At 48.9% G+C, this 14,726-nt stretch overlaps 2 protein-coding genes across 2 annotated transcripts; both read right to left on the bottom strand.

Annotated features, from left to right (window-relative positions):
- Positions 1-1,344: 1,344 nt before the first annotated feature.
- On the bottom strand, positions 1,345-2,757 carry Pmar_PMAR017443 (Intracellular alkaline protease, putative; the record flags this gene model as incomplete). The annotated part of the gene is made up of 1 exon (XM_002784717.1): positions 1,345-2,757. One exon carries the CDS (start codon positions 2,755-2,757, stop codon positions 1,345-1,347), a length of 1,413 nt encoding a protein of 470 aa, XP_002784763.1.
- A 2,728-nt stretch (positions 2,758-5,485) lies between these two features.
- Pmar_PMAR017442 (cyclin-dependent kinase 3, putative) lies at positions 5,486-6,057 on the bottom strand (the record flags this gene model as incomplete). The annotated part of the gene is made up of 3 exons (XM_002784716.1): positions 5,486-5,508; positions 5,583-5,738; positions 5,778-6,057. The coding sequence occupies 3 exons, from the start codon at positions 6,055-6,057 to the stop codon at positions 5,486-5,488; spliced, it is 459 nt and encodes a 152-aa protein (XP_002784762.1).
- Positions 6,058-14,726: the final 8,669 nt, after the last annotated feature.

Below are 14,726 nucleotides of genomic sequence, written 5' to 3'. Positions count from 1 at the left end.
AATCTATCTGACCATTACCTGGCAAACTATCTGAATAGGAATACACTGGGTATGTGCAGAGAAGATCCGGATGAAGGTTTTATTCCAGAAACCGCGCTATTTTACCACTAGGTAAGCACACTTCCGCTCGACTAGATGTAACTCAAGAAGGAGTGTAGATCAGAAATTCTGATTACGAACTTAATCTGTTCACAAGATCACTGGTGATTCGAGTGTGTGGGTTGTGCATCGAGTGTGCAGGGAAGCAGCACTTACACACTTGAGAACCATGGACTATGAAACTTGACGTATCGGAGCATGGCGCACCCAAAACCCCAGAGAGCATGTTGCATGCACCGAAGAGAGATAAATTCCATTGTATTAGTGGAGACTCAAGTTTAAGATGCTGCTGCATGATCATTGTCGCTGTCCCAATCCCCCGTAACACACAATCATGTCTTAGCTAAGCTTATGATGAAGATAGTCCTCGACGGCTAAGTATAATCCGACAGCCTTGTAAGGCATTGTCCTGCAATTATATCCAGTGTAGTGTTATCTCAATGGGTTTCAAATCATCAACAGCTGCACAACTTGGTGCGACCACGTGGGGGCATTGATGAGGTGTTGTTTTTTGCTTACATCATTCAAGCAAAACAACACCCCATCAATTTGAGTTAAATCACACTCACAGGTCTTACCTGTGGCTCCCACTTTCACATATGAAATCACCAGAAACAAACATGGCACATTTCTCTGCGTCTTGCCAATACGAGGCAATTCGCCGTGTTCAAAGGTTTCGTGGCTAGTGATGAGGAACAGGACCGATGATCGACGATTATCATACTTTTCCCCACAATTGTCATTCAACATCCTTTCGTTTTATCGCTCGCCCTACTCGTGCCCGAGGGGTTTGAGCCGTTCGACAGCAATAATCTGCTTATCCCACAACGGCTTTGAAGATGACTTCAATTGTAACTACAACACTAGACATCGACTAGTGCAGTGGTCGCGCATACCAGTGCAGGTTCATTCCTGCCGTGAGTCGTCCTATGATCCATCAAGAGAAGCACTGAACCCAAATCATGGATAAGTAGTTCATATTCCTTTCTACACTGAAAACGTTCCTGTGATAAACAAGATCACCTAAGTTGTCAACGAACATTCAACTCGAGGAGCATGGTCCGACAGGAGATCTAGCAAGGGAACTACAACTCAATAAGTAGTTCAATAGCAAGAGAATGAGCCGAGAAAGCGATCCAAATGATGATACGATGTGGGACGGAGGCTTCTCCCCTCGATAAGAGATAAGGGGAACGTGACATTTATTGACTAAATGATTTTCAGCGTCCGTAGCCCTTGAGGGCGCTACTCATTCTGGAGGGAGCGGCTAAGCACCTGTGTAAGAGCCATTTGAACGGCCTTGAGAACATCCAGTTCTCCGATATCAGATAGGTTAAACTTATTAGGTATACCGGCTGTCCTAGAATTTATGATAGTGTCTGTTATATCCTGGCCTTTGAGACCCAGGGTAGCCAGCAAAGCCGCGACACCGGCAGTAGTGGGGGCCGACATCGATGTTCCACTCTTATAACCGTATGACCCTCCTGGCATGGTCGAATAGATATAAACACCGGGAGCGGCCACCTTTGTAAACGAGCCAGCATTCGAAAAATCAACCAGAGAGACGGTTTCGGTTGGGCTAGAAGTACTGGCAGCGACACAGAGCATAGATGGGATTTCTGGCGCAAAGGAGCAAGGATAATGTGGATTATTCTCTATTCTAGCTCCGTTATTACCAGCAGAAACAACTGTAACATGGCCAGCAGCAGCGGCGTTCTTGAAGCCAGTTTTTTCGAGCTCGCTTGTGGAACGATCACCATATGAATGGGAGGACACTGTAGCCCCATTCTCAATCGCGAAGTTGAGAGCCCTCATTGCGTCACTGACCAGGTAAAATCCTTCAGAGTTAATGAACTTCAATATCATCAGCTTCACATGAGTCATCGATCCATCGATATTCGCCACTCCTGCAATACCGATGCTATTATTAGTCTCAGCGGCTGCATTCCCGGCGCAGTGAGTACCGTGGCCGTAGTCATCAGTAACATTAGTAGTGTTCGTTATGAAGTTGAAGCCGATAGAGTTGTCAGATGGGTTCCTCCAGAATTGATTGACCAGATCAGGATGAGTCATATCAACACCACTATCGATGATGGCCAACACGACATCCTTCAGCTCCCGTCCGGCTGAGCGAGCCGCTTCCCAGGCAGCCCCTAGGCGGATAACCTCGAGGTTACGCTGGCAGGAGGAGGCGGGATCGTTGGTACCGAGAAAAGGATTGCCACCAGTACAACTGGTGGTAATTATGGGAGATCTTTGGGCCGTATGTGACGGGGGAGTCGGGATCAGACTGACCCCAGAGTCGGGCTCACACTCAAATTCAATGCCGAGCAAATCTTCGGCCTTCCTCAAGTAGTTGAGAATCTGACTATGACCAACTGAGCATTTAGACTCTACAATCTGGATCCCTATCGCCTTCAAGTCATATACCATACCATCTTGTGCGAAACATCGCTCGCACTTACGATCATCTTGAGTGAGAGTGTATGTTCTTCCACCAGAAGCAGATACGACCTGTGCCATCATACTCGGTACATGACGGATGTCGAGTCGGGTCCCACGATAAGATATCGTGACCAGCGTGCGGTTGGAGACAGCTCTACCGAAGGTTACGGCATAAACGAGTAGTGTCGATAAGAACGCCGAGTGTGCGAGCATGATACTATAAAATGACACTCCTTAAGATTCGAAAATAACTGATAGACCATGGCTTGCATTGCTACCTACACAGATAGACCTATACCATGCTTTATGTACTCTGAGCCTCTCCAGCTCAGAGGAGGAATAAGCAGACCTAAAGCGTATAGCCAGAACTTGTAGTACAGCGTGTCGCTCCCGAATTTTAGGAATGTTTCAGTGCCGAGGCTGTTATCTCGCGCGTGCAGCTGATTATATGGTCCCTGCATGACACGCAATCGATAACGCTATGTATTCGCGTGTGTTCATGCCATGAACAATCCCATGAACTTCATTAGATTGTTCACGAGAGCCTCACGAATTGCCCCTTCGTCAGTATCAGATATTGTTTCATACCCAATTCCTAGTGAATAACTCTAAGTCCTCTACTGACTCTGAGTTGCCACTAAGAAGGACCACGCTGGAGCTACGAGAAGCTACAGTAGTTATCTGGCGCTGACGGGACATACCTTCTAAGATTCATGGTCACGCCGGACAGTAACATGCAAGGCCAACGTCGGAGTACTGCTTCGAGTAGTCGTCATCTCGTGATAATCACATTGTGTTGATCCTAGCATTGAACCTGATCCCGAGTTTGCTGAATCTGAAAGCCGCCATGATGAGACAGCGAGCGGATGCTGCTTGTGAGTCCATTTGTCCCTGTATTCGCGTGCTGTTTTGAAATCCAGGAACCACGCCGATTCTAGTTCTCTAGCGAGGAGTAAATTGCATCTTGCATAGCTCTGCTACCTGCAGACCGCCAGCGCCGGAAGACAGTTGTTCTTGCGGCCATTGTGCATGCGTCTCTTCTAAGATTATACAGCGACTGTGACTATCTTAGCGACATAATGTCTCGAAGTACTGAGAAATGTATGCGAGAGATAGCGCTGCTATGCCATCGGTCGATGAGGCTGAAAACTCAGCTGAATGATGCGTCGGTTCTCCAACCCAACACCCGCAAGTCGGAGGGATTGTTATCTGTGGGAATCTGTCGATTCAGCGAAGTGTTGTGGTTGCGCGAGTTATCTCAATTGTGGTAAAATCCCTAGTAGGGCTGTCCCTCTTGTTATTAGTGCTTATCTGCCACTATTAATAAGTTATTGTTCTCACTGCTGTTACCGTTCATCAGTCACCACTAACTGGTAACCGGGTTCTTGTGTCGAGCAGTGCCAAGCCTGATACTCGATAACCGGCGCGCACGGTGACACGGTGTGACATGGCTGTAAAGCAAGCACGACAATTCCAGTTTTCACTTGAGTAGAAGCACGCGGGTCCTGAAGAGATATAGTTTTCATTCGAAACGATTTCCTCCTTGGATTAGGAACGATAACGATTAGGACGAGAACGAGTTCGACGTAGAAGGCGCGGGTTCGATTCCCAGGACTGTCAACTCAATACGAGAGTAGCTATATTCGGTTTTATTCTGCATCTCTAGCAAAGCTCCATCGTGGGTCTGCAAGTCAACTATGATGTAATTTTAGCGTTAAACGTCAACTCTAAGGCGATCAATGATGACACTCACGCCGGAAAATGACCGCGCCTAGAAAGCTGATGGTGGTACTCCTTCTTCGACCGGAGCACACTTGAAGCTCAAGTGACAATATGGAAAACTGGAAAGTTCTCGTTGGTTTCTCTATATTTCTAATCCAATTCATATTTAATTTCCTATGACAAGTGAATGCCGAACCCCCTGGATTCAGCCGAGGAAAGCGACCATATATTCCAACGTTGATTATTACAATAATCCGATTAACTCTCGATGAATTTGGGTCGTGTGTTGGGACATGTCCTCCCTTTTCTTGAGAAACACAACGCATTGAGATGTCGAGAAAAAGTGGTTATCCGTAGTAGTTGTTAATAGACTCGATAGTGGTGGGGGATTCAATGGTACGATAGATAGATGAGAGCAGCGGCAAAAGCAAGACTAGAAGTGATAACCATATTTTACCAGTACGAGTATTCGTGTAACGCACTTAAAATACTCGTAGTGGCCACGTGTTAGTAGTACTAGAAATACTAGTACTAATGGTAATGACAGGCAAGGTAGTCGAAATCCTAAACTAATAGTGTTGGTATCGATAATACTGCTAATTCGACCATCAATAATAGCAGCAACAACAATTGTCGCTTTCGCAGTACGACGACATAAAAACTGCAACCTACCGTTCTAAGGGTTAAAATCGCCCTCGGGTAGCATCCCTAAATCGGCACATTCAGCATCGCTAGTAACGACAACCTCCTTATTGTCAAATCAAGGCTGGAGAGTGTATCGCCATCAGAACCATGCTACAAACAGTGCCAACCGGATGCATGGGGATTCACCAGAAATCGCGAGGTGCCCGAAAAACGGAAGTTATATAGCAGTTGATAACAAGAAGAGGTAAATAGTAGATGTTCAGAAGATCAGAAACGGAAATGTTAGTCATAAACGGACCTAGTTTGTATCTTGCACGCTCAACCTAAGGATACTTCTTAATCGATTTGCTCGAACAAGCCTCGAACCTCCTCAGCAGAAAGGAGTTCTCCTTTCGAGACTCTTCTTAGTGCCGCCTTCTTCTTAGGCGTCGACGACTCGCGTCTTTCAATAGACGCAAGCGGACTGCCAGTGAAAAGTTGGTACATCACGACAGCGCAAGCAAGAAAATCATCTTCACAACGTTCAGAAAACACAGCGTCGGAACATTCTCCGACAAAGCAATCATCATCATTATCATGCTGATCGCGCTGTAAAACCTGACGCCTCAAACCGGCGTGGTGGGTGCAAGCGCAAACAACTGCGCTTCCGAAATCAACTAAATGCACGTCACCAGAGTCGTTGAGAAGAATGTTCTCCAACTTGATATCATTATGGGAAATACCCCAACCATGAAGAGAATCTAAAATCGTCAATAATTGCATGATGACAGACAGAATAGTGGCATCTTCCCGAACTGTAGATCGTCGTCGGAGCCACTCGTAAAGATCTAAACCACCAAGTTCGGATACGATATAGGTCGCATCACAGTCCTCAAAAACGTCGAGGATCTTGGGCACACCATCAATGTCAAGATTCGCAATAAGTTCCATAGTTTCCGCCTCTTCTGGGCCGTGCCCTGCCATATCCGAGATACAAGGGGGGATCGTCTCATACGGGGGCTTCTCGATAATCTTCAACGCGACGGGTCTTCCAGTTTGTCGACATATTGAGCGACAAACCTGCCCGTACGCTCCTGCCGCTATGGTAGACCCGAGCTGGTAGGAAGTATCAAAGGCCGTGAGGGCGGCATCACTGACTACTCTCATAGGTGATGTTGGAGGAGTAGTGCAACATGTACTGCATGGGGAAGACTCTTCAATGGTAGTAGCGTCTCGTCGAGGTTTTAGAAAGGATAGTTGCAGTCGAGGAGTTACCGAGTCTTCTTCTTCTTCTTCTGAGGGTACATTGAGGGCAGCAGTCATGTTGAACGCGGAGGGGAAGGGTAGTCGAAACGACAATACTTCGACCCTCCGGGGCGCGAAGACTGAAGAGAATATTAACCGAAGTGAGAAGCAAAACTCGATGAGCGATGGATTTCCCGTTGCTGCGTTGAAGCTACTTTGAAAATCCCTTTCGGTCTCGGACACTCCGCCTTCTAAACGGCTAGCAAGGTAAACACCAAAAAACTCGACAACTTACGAATCACAAACAAGGTAACGTCTACTAAACTCCGTTAAACGGCTTGCTAAGGTAAGTACAAGGGAATTTCACTGCTCTACTCTGACGGCAGTCCTCTGCTAGGAGAACAAATTCTTAGAATTCTGTAGTCCTCGAAACTTTCATGTACAACCACAAGTTTACTTTCATGCCGAATACAAGAGACCTCACACACTCCACGCTGTCGCCCTCCCTGGTCGTCGAAGGGAGCACGTCACGGAGGCAGCGCGCGTCATTCTGATCGATATGATGAGAACAAGTAAGATGTCAAGTGGCGTCTCCCATTCAGCGTCACAGATCCTCAGTCGTTACCTCCGACCACCCGCTTGTGGTCTTGTGTTGACATTATCCGTGTATTGACATTATCAGGCTGTCGGTGTCAATACGCAGATACTGTCTCGCAACAGTTCCATCAAGAAAATTCCTATCGGGATGAGTCACCATGAGCCTCATGGCATGAAGGCGTGTTAGATCCCGTATTAATTAATCACTACCATTGTCTGTGTCGTCCCGTTCGGGCGAGCGAGTTATAGATGAAACGCATGACAATGGAGTGATATTGCTAGAAAAGGTTTGTGTAAGCCCACCAAGGCCCTACACTTGTGTTACAAGGAGTGGTTAATTCTATATGGTGACAGCTGTTGACATCGAGAACGCTGAGACCTACGCTGAGCTTACGAGGCTACGCGGTACCTGTAGAGCTTGCCGCACAAAGAAACTCAAAGAACTGCGTACTATACGAGCCGATATCTGTTCGGTCTCAATTGATACGAACGAGGACGAACAAGCAGAACTGTTCGAGAGGGAAGCTATTTTGGAGGCTGAAATTAGCTCGATGGCTCGTCTGGCAGATCTATGCTCCACCCGTATTGATTCCTTGGCTACTGAGAGTTGCACAGCGACATCTAGCTCAACTGCGCTAGCGGTGACTGAGAGCAGCTCAGCTGTGGAATCGTTGGTTGCGGTGATTACTGATGTCCTGAATAGAACATCGGCTACAGATAGAGGGTCGAAGTCATCTCAAACGAGTAAACCTTCCCTCACTGACGTGAACAAGTTCAACATCACTTCAAGGATTCTCAAGGATGAACACTTATTATCTACTCATTTCCGCCGATTGGAGGAGGTTTTCTCAGCTGTAAACTTTGGCGTCATGGAAGGGGGTAACTTCATACCACATCATCACCTGCAAGCACCATTGATAGAAAAGTTACTGGAGACCCTGAAAAAACATGATAACTTGGTGTCAGAGGTTAATTGTTTGATCGACAGCCGCGGACATGACTGGCAGCATATTCGTTCGTCCTTGCTGAGCAAGTACTGTAACAGCGTCGCGATTCGACGGGAGTTCAAGAAGCGTGTCGCGAAGCTCTCATTCAAGGGACCGGCGGACATTGATGGGTTCGTGAGTCAACTTCGAGATCTCCGCACTCTCTACATGAGTATCAACGCGGGGTCGACGGTGAAAAACCGCGACTCGGAGGGGCAGTTCGATGAAGACATTATCTTTGTAGACTCGGTTCTTAGATGCCTCCCACAAGAATTGTTACTGCAACTGATTAGAGACGTTGTAGCCTCTTCCAAATACTCATACCCCCAGCGAGCGGGAGTTGATTGGCAGCTGAGGCTGCCCTTCGATGGGCTGATCGGCGAGGCATCGTTAATATCATGCTTGATAGAACTCTGCTATTCCCACGTATCTGTCGCGGAGATTCGGAAGCCTCGACAAGATCAGGGATCGGTGGGTCCCAGCAGGGATATCCGTGATAGAATGCAAGTTGTGGGAGAGGCGTCTAACAGCTTAGAGGGCAAGCGGGGGCCGAGTCCTTACAGAGATGCTATCAGTTGGGCCAAAGGTTTCCCTGTCGTTCTTATGGTGATGGGGCGTGCAGTGGATAGAGCAGACCGCAATAGCTCAGGTTTTTCTGACGCGGAAGACGTTCGCTTCTTGATATCTAGAGGAGGGCGTCGATACGGTTTACTAGCGTTTACTGATGAGAGAAAGGCCATGTCCACGGTACAAGAACATTTTGGCGACAAGAATGATTTCGGCGTCGTGAAGAAATTCGACGTCGCATTCAGAAACTCAGAAAACGAGGTAGGTCGCAGCTCGCAGTAGGCGACGGCTACGACCTTAGAAGATCGCCTACATCGCTCGCAATTTCGGTCAGCAGAAGCAAGTTTGACCTCAGAGATTCGAGTACAGCGCTGCTGAAGGATGATAAATCCAGTTCAGCTTCTATTGCAGAGACTGACGATTCACGGAGATCTCCAACTGAGAAAGTTCGGGAGTCTAGTGTGTTCAAGAGGGGAACAGAAGCGCATCCCGTGACCATGCAAGAACCTTCTGACCAAACAGCGTCCGTGAAGGAGAGAAGGGACAAGCTTAGCTTCGTTGGATCCAATCGCACAAGGAGTGGCTGGATCTCGGAAATCGCACTTCAGTTGCGAGTGGCACAAGGTGGCGACGAAGTTCCACTACGTGCGGTGGTAGACTCGGGTGCCGGACGCTCCTATCTCATTGCAGGGGATAACCAACCTTTTGTACTGGAAAAATCCCCAACACCATATCGAGTGGAGCTGGCAGATGGCCGCGTATCAACCATTAACACACTTGTTCGACTGGACTGCAGAGTTTGGGATGTTGGGAACAAGAAATGGTTCAGGCCAATCAGATTGATGCAGGATCCTGACCTATGCGATCCGAATGGACCATCGCTGTTGCTCAGAATACTCCGTTCTAGAGCTCCTAGTAAGCCCTATCTACTGCTGGGACGTGACGTCATACAATGTTGGGGGCTTGAATCTCGAGCTGTTGCTTCGGCCTGGATAAGTGGGAGGTTGGTGTTTTCGCGCGGCTCATCCGTAGACGTCCGTTACTTGGAGGAGAGGCTTTGCGTGGTCAGATCATACAGTTCTGGGGATGCACCTATAGATACGAGCTGTGTGAGCGGTCATGAGGAGGGCGACCTAACCAGTACGGATATCGTACCTCTTCCGAAGGTGGATGCCTCGACGACATTGAGGGTCACTTTGACTCTAGAAGATGAAAACTTGGTCCGCTCTCTTCTAGAATCAGTGGTCGTCTCTGGCTGGAAGGATATACCGGGATGCAGAGAGTATCGAACTCGCATTCGCAAGGTGCATCCAGGAGAGTGGCTGGATTGTACCTCGCAAGAATATGTTGCTGAGCTAGCACTCCCACATCCCAAGCGTCCGAAAGTGGAACCTCGGGACTTTGCCATACCTTTGTACCACAAATTGGCAGAGCCGCTGAAGCAGATCTACCGGGCAACTATACAGGAGTATGTCGAGTCGCATGGGTGGGTTCGTGTGGGAGCGGAGAATTCCACTTCCGCACTGCCATATGCCTCTGTGTTCATGACCGGTTACCAAACGGGAAAAAAGCCTCGATTGGTGTGTGATCTAAGATCTGCGAATTCGGCCCTCCCTCGTGTTCAGTCCCGTGGAGAGCATCTGTGGCTTCCATTATGTTTGCTCCGAGCAACCAGTCCCATCTGTATTGCTACTAGTGATGTGCGGAGCGCGTTCTACTCTATTCGTTTCGCCGGTTCTGATGTGATTGATCCAAGTGATCAGATAAATACCCTCCAGATGAGAACAGGAATCGGTGACTTCGAGTGTCTTCGGGTTTGTTTTGGTATCTGCTGTGGTACGTGTTCGTTGAAGAACACCTATGGTTCGTTGATCTCGGTTTATCGCTCCTCCAAGCTAGCTCGAAAGCTAGGAGGATGGATTCAAGAGTTCGTGGATGACCTTTTCCTATCTGGGTCAATTCGGTCTGTTCTAAACAACCTTTGCAACACTCTCTATCTGCTACTACTGGTCGCTTTCTTGGTGCAGGAGAAGAAACTAGCCATAACCGCTGCTGTTACGGCAAAAGCACTGCTTCGGCAAGCTCTGGTCGATAGAGGCCTTTCTTTGCCGGTGGTCGATTCGGTATCAATGTTCAATGTGAGCATCTCCTACGAGCTTATCGGAACAGTTGACTTCATGCGGGTAGAGTGTAAGCGGGAGGCGAGAATGAGTAAAGCCCGGGAGTTTTTCCTTAGAGAACCTATCTTGGAACAGTGTCCTACCAAGAGGTTGATCTTTGGGATATCGGGTCTCGTATCGTTCGACCCGGCTAGAGCACACAGTGCATCCCGTATGATTGGGGACCTCCTTCGGAGTATCTTTGGCCGCTGTTTTCATGACATCGACTGGAGTACACCATGTGATCTCCGCTCGCTAACAACGGAAACGCAAGCTGCGTACTGTGGGATTGTACGATGGGCACGAGACATTTGCGCTCAGGGATCATCTGGCTGTGTGCATCTCTCACCTGTGCATGCCCAAAGCAGCGCTGTGGTCAAGTTAGAAGTGTCATGTGATGCCTCCTTATACGGAGGCTCGGTGGTCATCGAGGTGGTTCACTCTTCTATGGATACCAAATCTCCAAGCGCGGGGCGATACCGCATCCTTGAGGACGCGTTCCGGTTCACTGCCGCGCAAGTTTGCCACTCCTCGAACCGTCGGGAACTTAGGATGTGCCTTGAAGCACTGCGGAGGACGTCGGATCTGCTCCTCTACCATCGAGCCACGGCAGCGGACTTCGACCCTCCCATTGAAGTGGTACTCATGTGCGACAACAAGTCTAGTACTAGCTGGATACAGTCGATGAGCGGAGAGCTCCGGCTGAATTCTTCGCGAGGCATCGAGAGGAGATGTGTAGCTAGGCTCATAAATGCCATTTATCACGAAGTTCAACTGATTCGTGAAGTCGCACTCTCCTTCAGAGTCGTGCATGTGGCGGGTTCGGCTAATGGTCCTGCTGATTCTATCTCCAGATATCTCGATCGAATGGTCCCTGTCGAAGGTTCTACAAGCAGTTCTCTGGGTCAGCTCTTGTTGCCTCCACGCAAGGCAGGTCGGATCGAAATAGATCACGTGGTGGAGGATGAGAAGGATATGGCGGAGGCTGAGCGCTGCTGCTCTTGTGGAGAGCGCTGGTTCTTTGAAGATGGTGATCGTGTCATTCCGTTCGATCAGTCAGACGTGTGCTGTTTGCTGCGTGACTCACCTATCGGAGGATTCGTAGATGACGAGATCAATCTATCTCGAGAAGATCCAGTGATGGACATGGAAGTTTTGAGCAATTTTGACATCGGAGACTCTGGTGCAGAAGCAACTGTTCGAACTATCGACGCTATCTTCTCTGTCCGAGAGGGATTGTACACCGAGAGAAATACGGATCCCCCTAGGGAGCCGAGGTCGGAGGCTGTAGTGGAAACGGTGTCCCGATGGTCCTATGACCTTGACGCGGTCCTCCACACTATCAACATAGTCCGGGGAGTGATCGAGGTGCTGAAACAGAATGCCCGTGGTGCAGAAGCTGGGACGATTGGTTATGATTTTCATCGGCACTGGGATGAGCCCGCTATCTTCGCGGCAGCTCACTCGGCACAATATGGGTTGTCGCTCGTCGAATGTCCTCCCCCAGCGATTCCGACGGCTAATCCGCTACAGATCTACGGACCCGAAGGGGCCCCGCCTGTGGTGTGTTATCGTTCTGGGTTACCTAGTGGAGAATGCATTCTGCAACCGGTGATCCCAAAGGCGGCTGTGTCTTCCGGGATAAAATTGTATCCTCTGCTCATCGGGAGACGCTGCACTCTGGACTGGTTATGACTTGTTCATCGGTACGTGTATACCATCTCGACGCAGTGACAGCCCTCGCGAAGAACATCATTAATCGCTGCCTTGCCTGCAGGATACTGCAGTCGGCGCGATCTTGGAAGTTTCCTCTCGGCTTTGGCAGTGAACTACCAGAGGAGATATTCTCTTGTGGACCTTATGGATACAGTACCATGGACGTGCTATCATTGGGAGAGCACGTGCATGTCCTGACTATTCAGTGTCGAAGCACAAGGCATATTGTCTGGAAACACCTTGAAGCGACTACGATGGCCGAAATATTAGTGGGAATAAAGCGAGCCCAGCGTACAGTGGGTTCCATGAGGGTTCTGTATGCGGATTCGGCGAGTTATTTCAAATCGGGTGTCTTCCAGGCAGCTGTCTTATCAGAGGCTCACTGCGAGGTACGGCTTCTGGATCGTTATGCTCCATGGAGTGGTTCCCACGAGCGACATCATCGGACATGTCTCGACTACCTGAGGCATCTCTTGAGGCACGACAACGGTCGAATTGCTAAGCTCTCGGCCATGGAACGGCAGGATTTATACGACGAGATCACCCTAGTGCATAACAATCTACCATTGGGGACTTTTATCTTATCGGGGGCAACTGAGATTCCCGTCACCGCCGACTTTCTCGCTCTGGGTCACAGCCGATTAGATGTCGTAGCGGCATGTGCTCGCATCCGCACGGTCACACCATGGCTGCCATTCTCTACGTATCGGAAGGTGCGTAATACTTACTTGAGCCATATGTGGAGTGCAGTGAAGAAGCGCAACACCAAAGTGAGTCCCATATCGAAGGACCGTGGAGAGGCTGACTATAGCTTGGACAAGGGGGCGCCTGTATTGGTGTATGCGGGCTCCCGGCGCAAGCTGTCGTGCCCGTTCACGTTGGCACATATCGAGTCCAGGCTAAGCACAAACCGAGTGCGGGTGCGCCTTCCTCATGGTGTCTACTCGAACGAGAATATTCGTAATATAGTACTTCTACATCGTGATCGCGGGGATTTCACCGAGTGCCGTCGACCGGGTCCTTCGCTGCTGGGTATGCCGGTTTTTGTGAAAGTTCCAATCGTTTCAGACGACGAAACGGGCTTTCAATGGTTCACAGCCCGTATTATCGATTGGATTGGTCAAGACGACGTTCTGCTTCGGTGGGATACGGGTGAGCAAGAATGGGTGACGTTATTTGAAGAAGACTGGTTGGTAAACCATGGACAACCCTGTCCCCCGGATGAAGGGCTCAACTAGGACTCTAACATATCCGTTTGCCTATTCATCATATGTTTATAGTCGGTCCCCGATGGTCCTCCATCGTTAGGAGGGGGGGGGGCGTGTTAGATCCCGTATCAATTAATCACTACCATTGTCTGTGTCGTCCCGTTCGGGCGAGCGAGTTATAGATGAAACGCATGACAATGGAGTGATATTGCTAGAAAAGGTTTGTGTAAGCCCACCAAGGCCCTACACTTGTGTTACAAGGAGTGGTTAATTCTATAGCGTCACAGATCCTCAGTCGTTACCTCCGACCACCCGCTTGTGGTCTTGTGTTGACATTATCCGTGTATTGACATTATCAGGCTGTCGGTGTCAATGCGCAGATACTGTCTCGCAACAGTTCCATCAAGAAAATTCCTATCGGGATGAGTCACCATGAGCCTCATGGCATGAAGGCGACAACAACGAGGCGGCTCGGCCATTGCCTACCTAGTGAACTCGATATCGCATAAGCTAACTGGATCACCCTGATCCAGAGGAGTGACGACGAGGGAGAGTTTCGCGCTAGGACTGGATGTGGTTTTAAAGCCTACGCCATGCCGCTCAGGACGAGCGACAAGGGGTTATTTCCGCCATTCAAGCTTATTGCGGACCCGGCTGAAGTGATGGTTGCTGTATAATGCAGCCTGTATTGCGCGAATTGGTGCACACTTACGTGTTGTGTCTGAAAAAAAGGTCAATGTCGCAGGATTGTCGCCCGAGGCTGCTTTAGCATCGACCGTGGGGTATACGGCATATAACCGTATACTATAGGCGTATAACCTTGCAAAACCTCGTCGATTCAAACTAGCGTGGGCCACCAGGTGGCTGCCACCTGCATGCAAAAGAATGTGAAAACAAAGGAATGTTCCTTCCAGGCGTGTAACTTACATCCCAAACTTACACCGTGTAAGTATGGGGGATGGCCAATGAGTTACTGGCATGCAATCCAAACAATTCGCATTCGTTACCGGCAGTAACAAATGCAAATTGTTTGCACAAGTTATTATGCATCAAGAAGAACACTTATTCGCCAAACACCGACAACTAACAAGCGAAAAAAACCTGAAAGTCCTACGACAGATTTATGATACTGGGTGAGAACACTGAATTAAGGAGCACAGACTGTGTTGCACAGTGATCCTTGCATGCAGGGTACCAGGAACATCTAACTGTTTCGGCCTCATCCTTTCGGGTCAGGATAGAGAACGGACATTGGAACTTAACCCGCAACGACGAGTTGGGCAAGTCGTCATCGGCGTCGAGCCAACGTTTGAGAATTTATGACTGGCGAACACACTATCCTTTAATCAGCACGAACA

This window comes from Perkinsus marinus (genome assembly GCF_000006405.1).
Source record: "Perkinsus marinus ATCC 50983 genomic scaffold scf_1104296934654, whole genome shotgun sequence".
Classification (NCBI taxonomy): Eukaryota; Perkinsozoa; order Perkinsida; family Perkinsidae; genus Perkinsus; species Perkinsus marinus.
The sequence above is the reverse complement of the archived record's forward strand: the minus strand, read 5'-3'. Positions and strand labels throughout refer to the sequence as shown.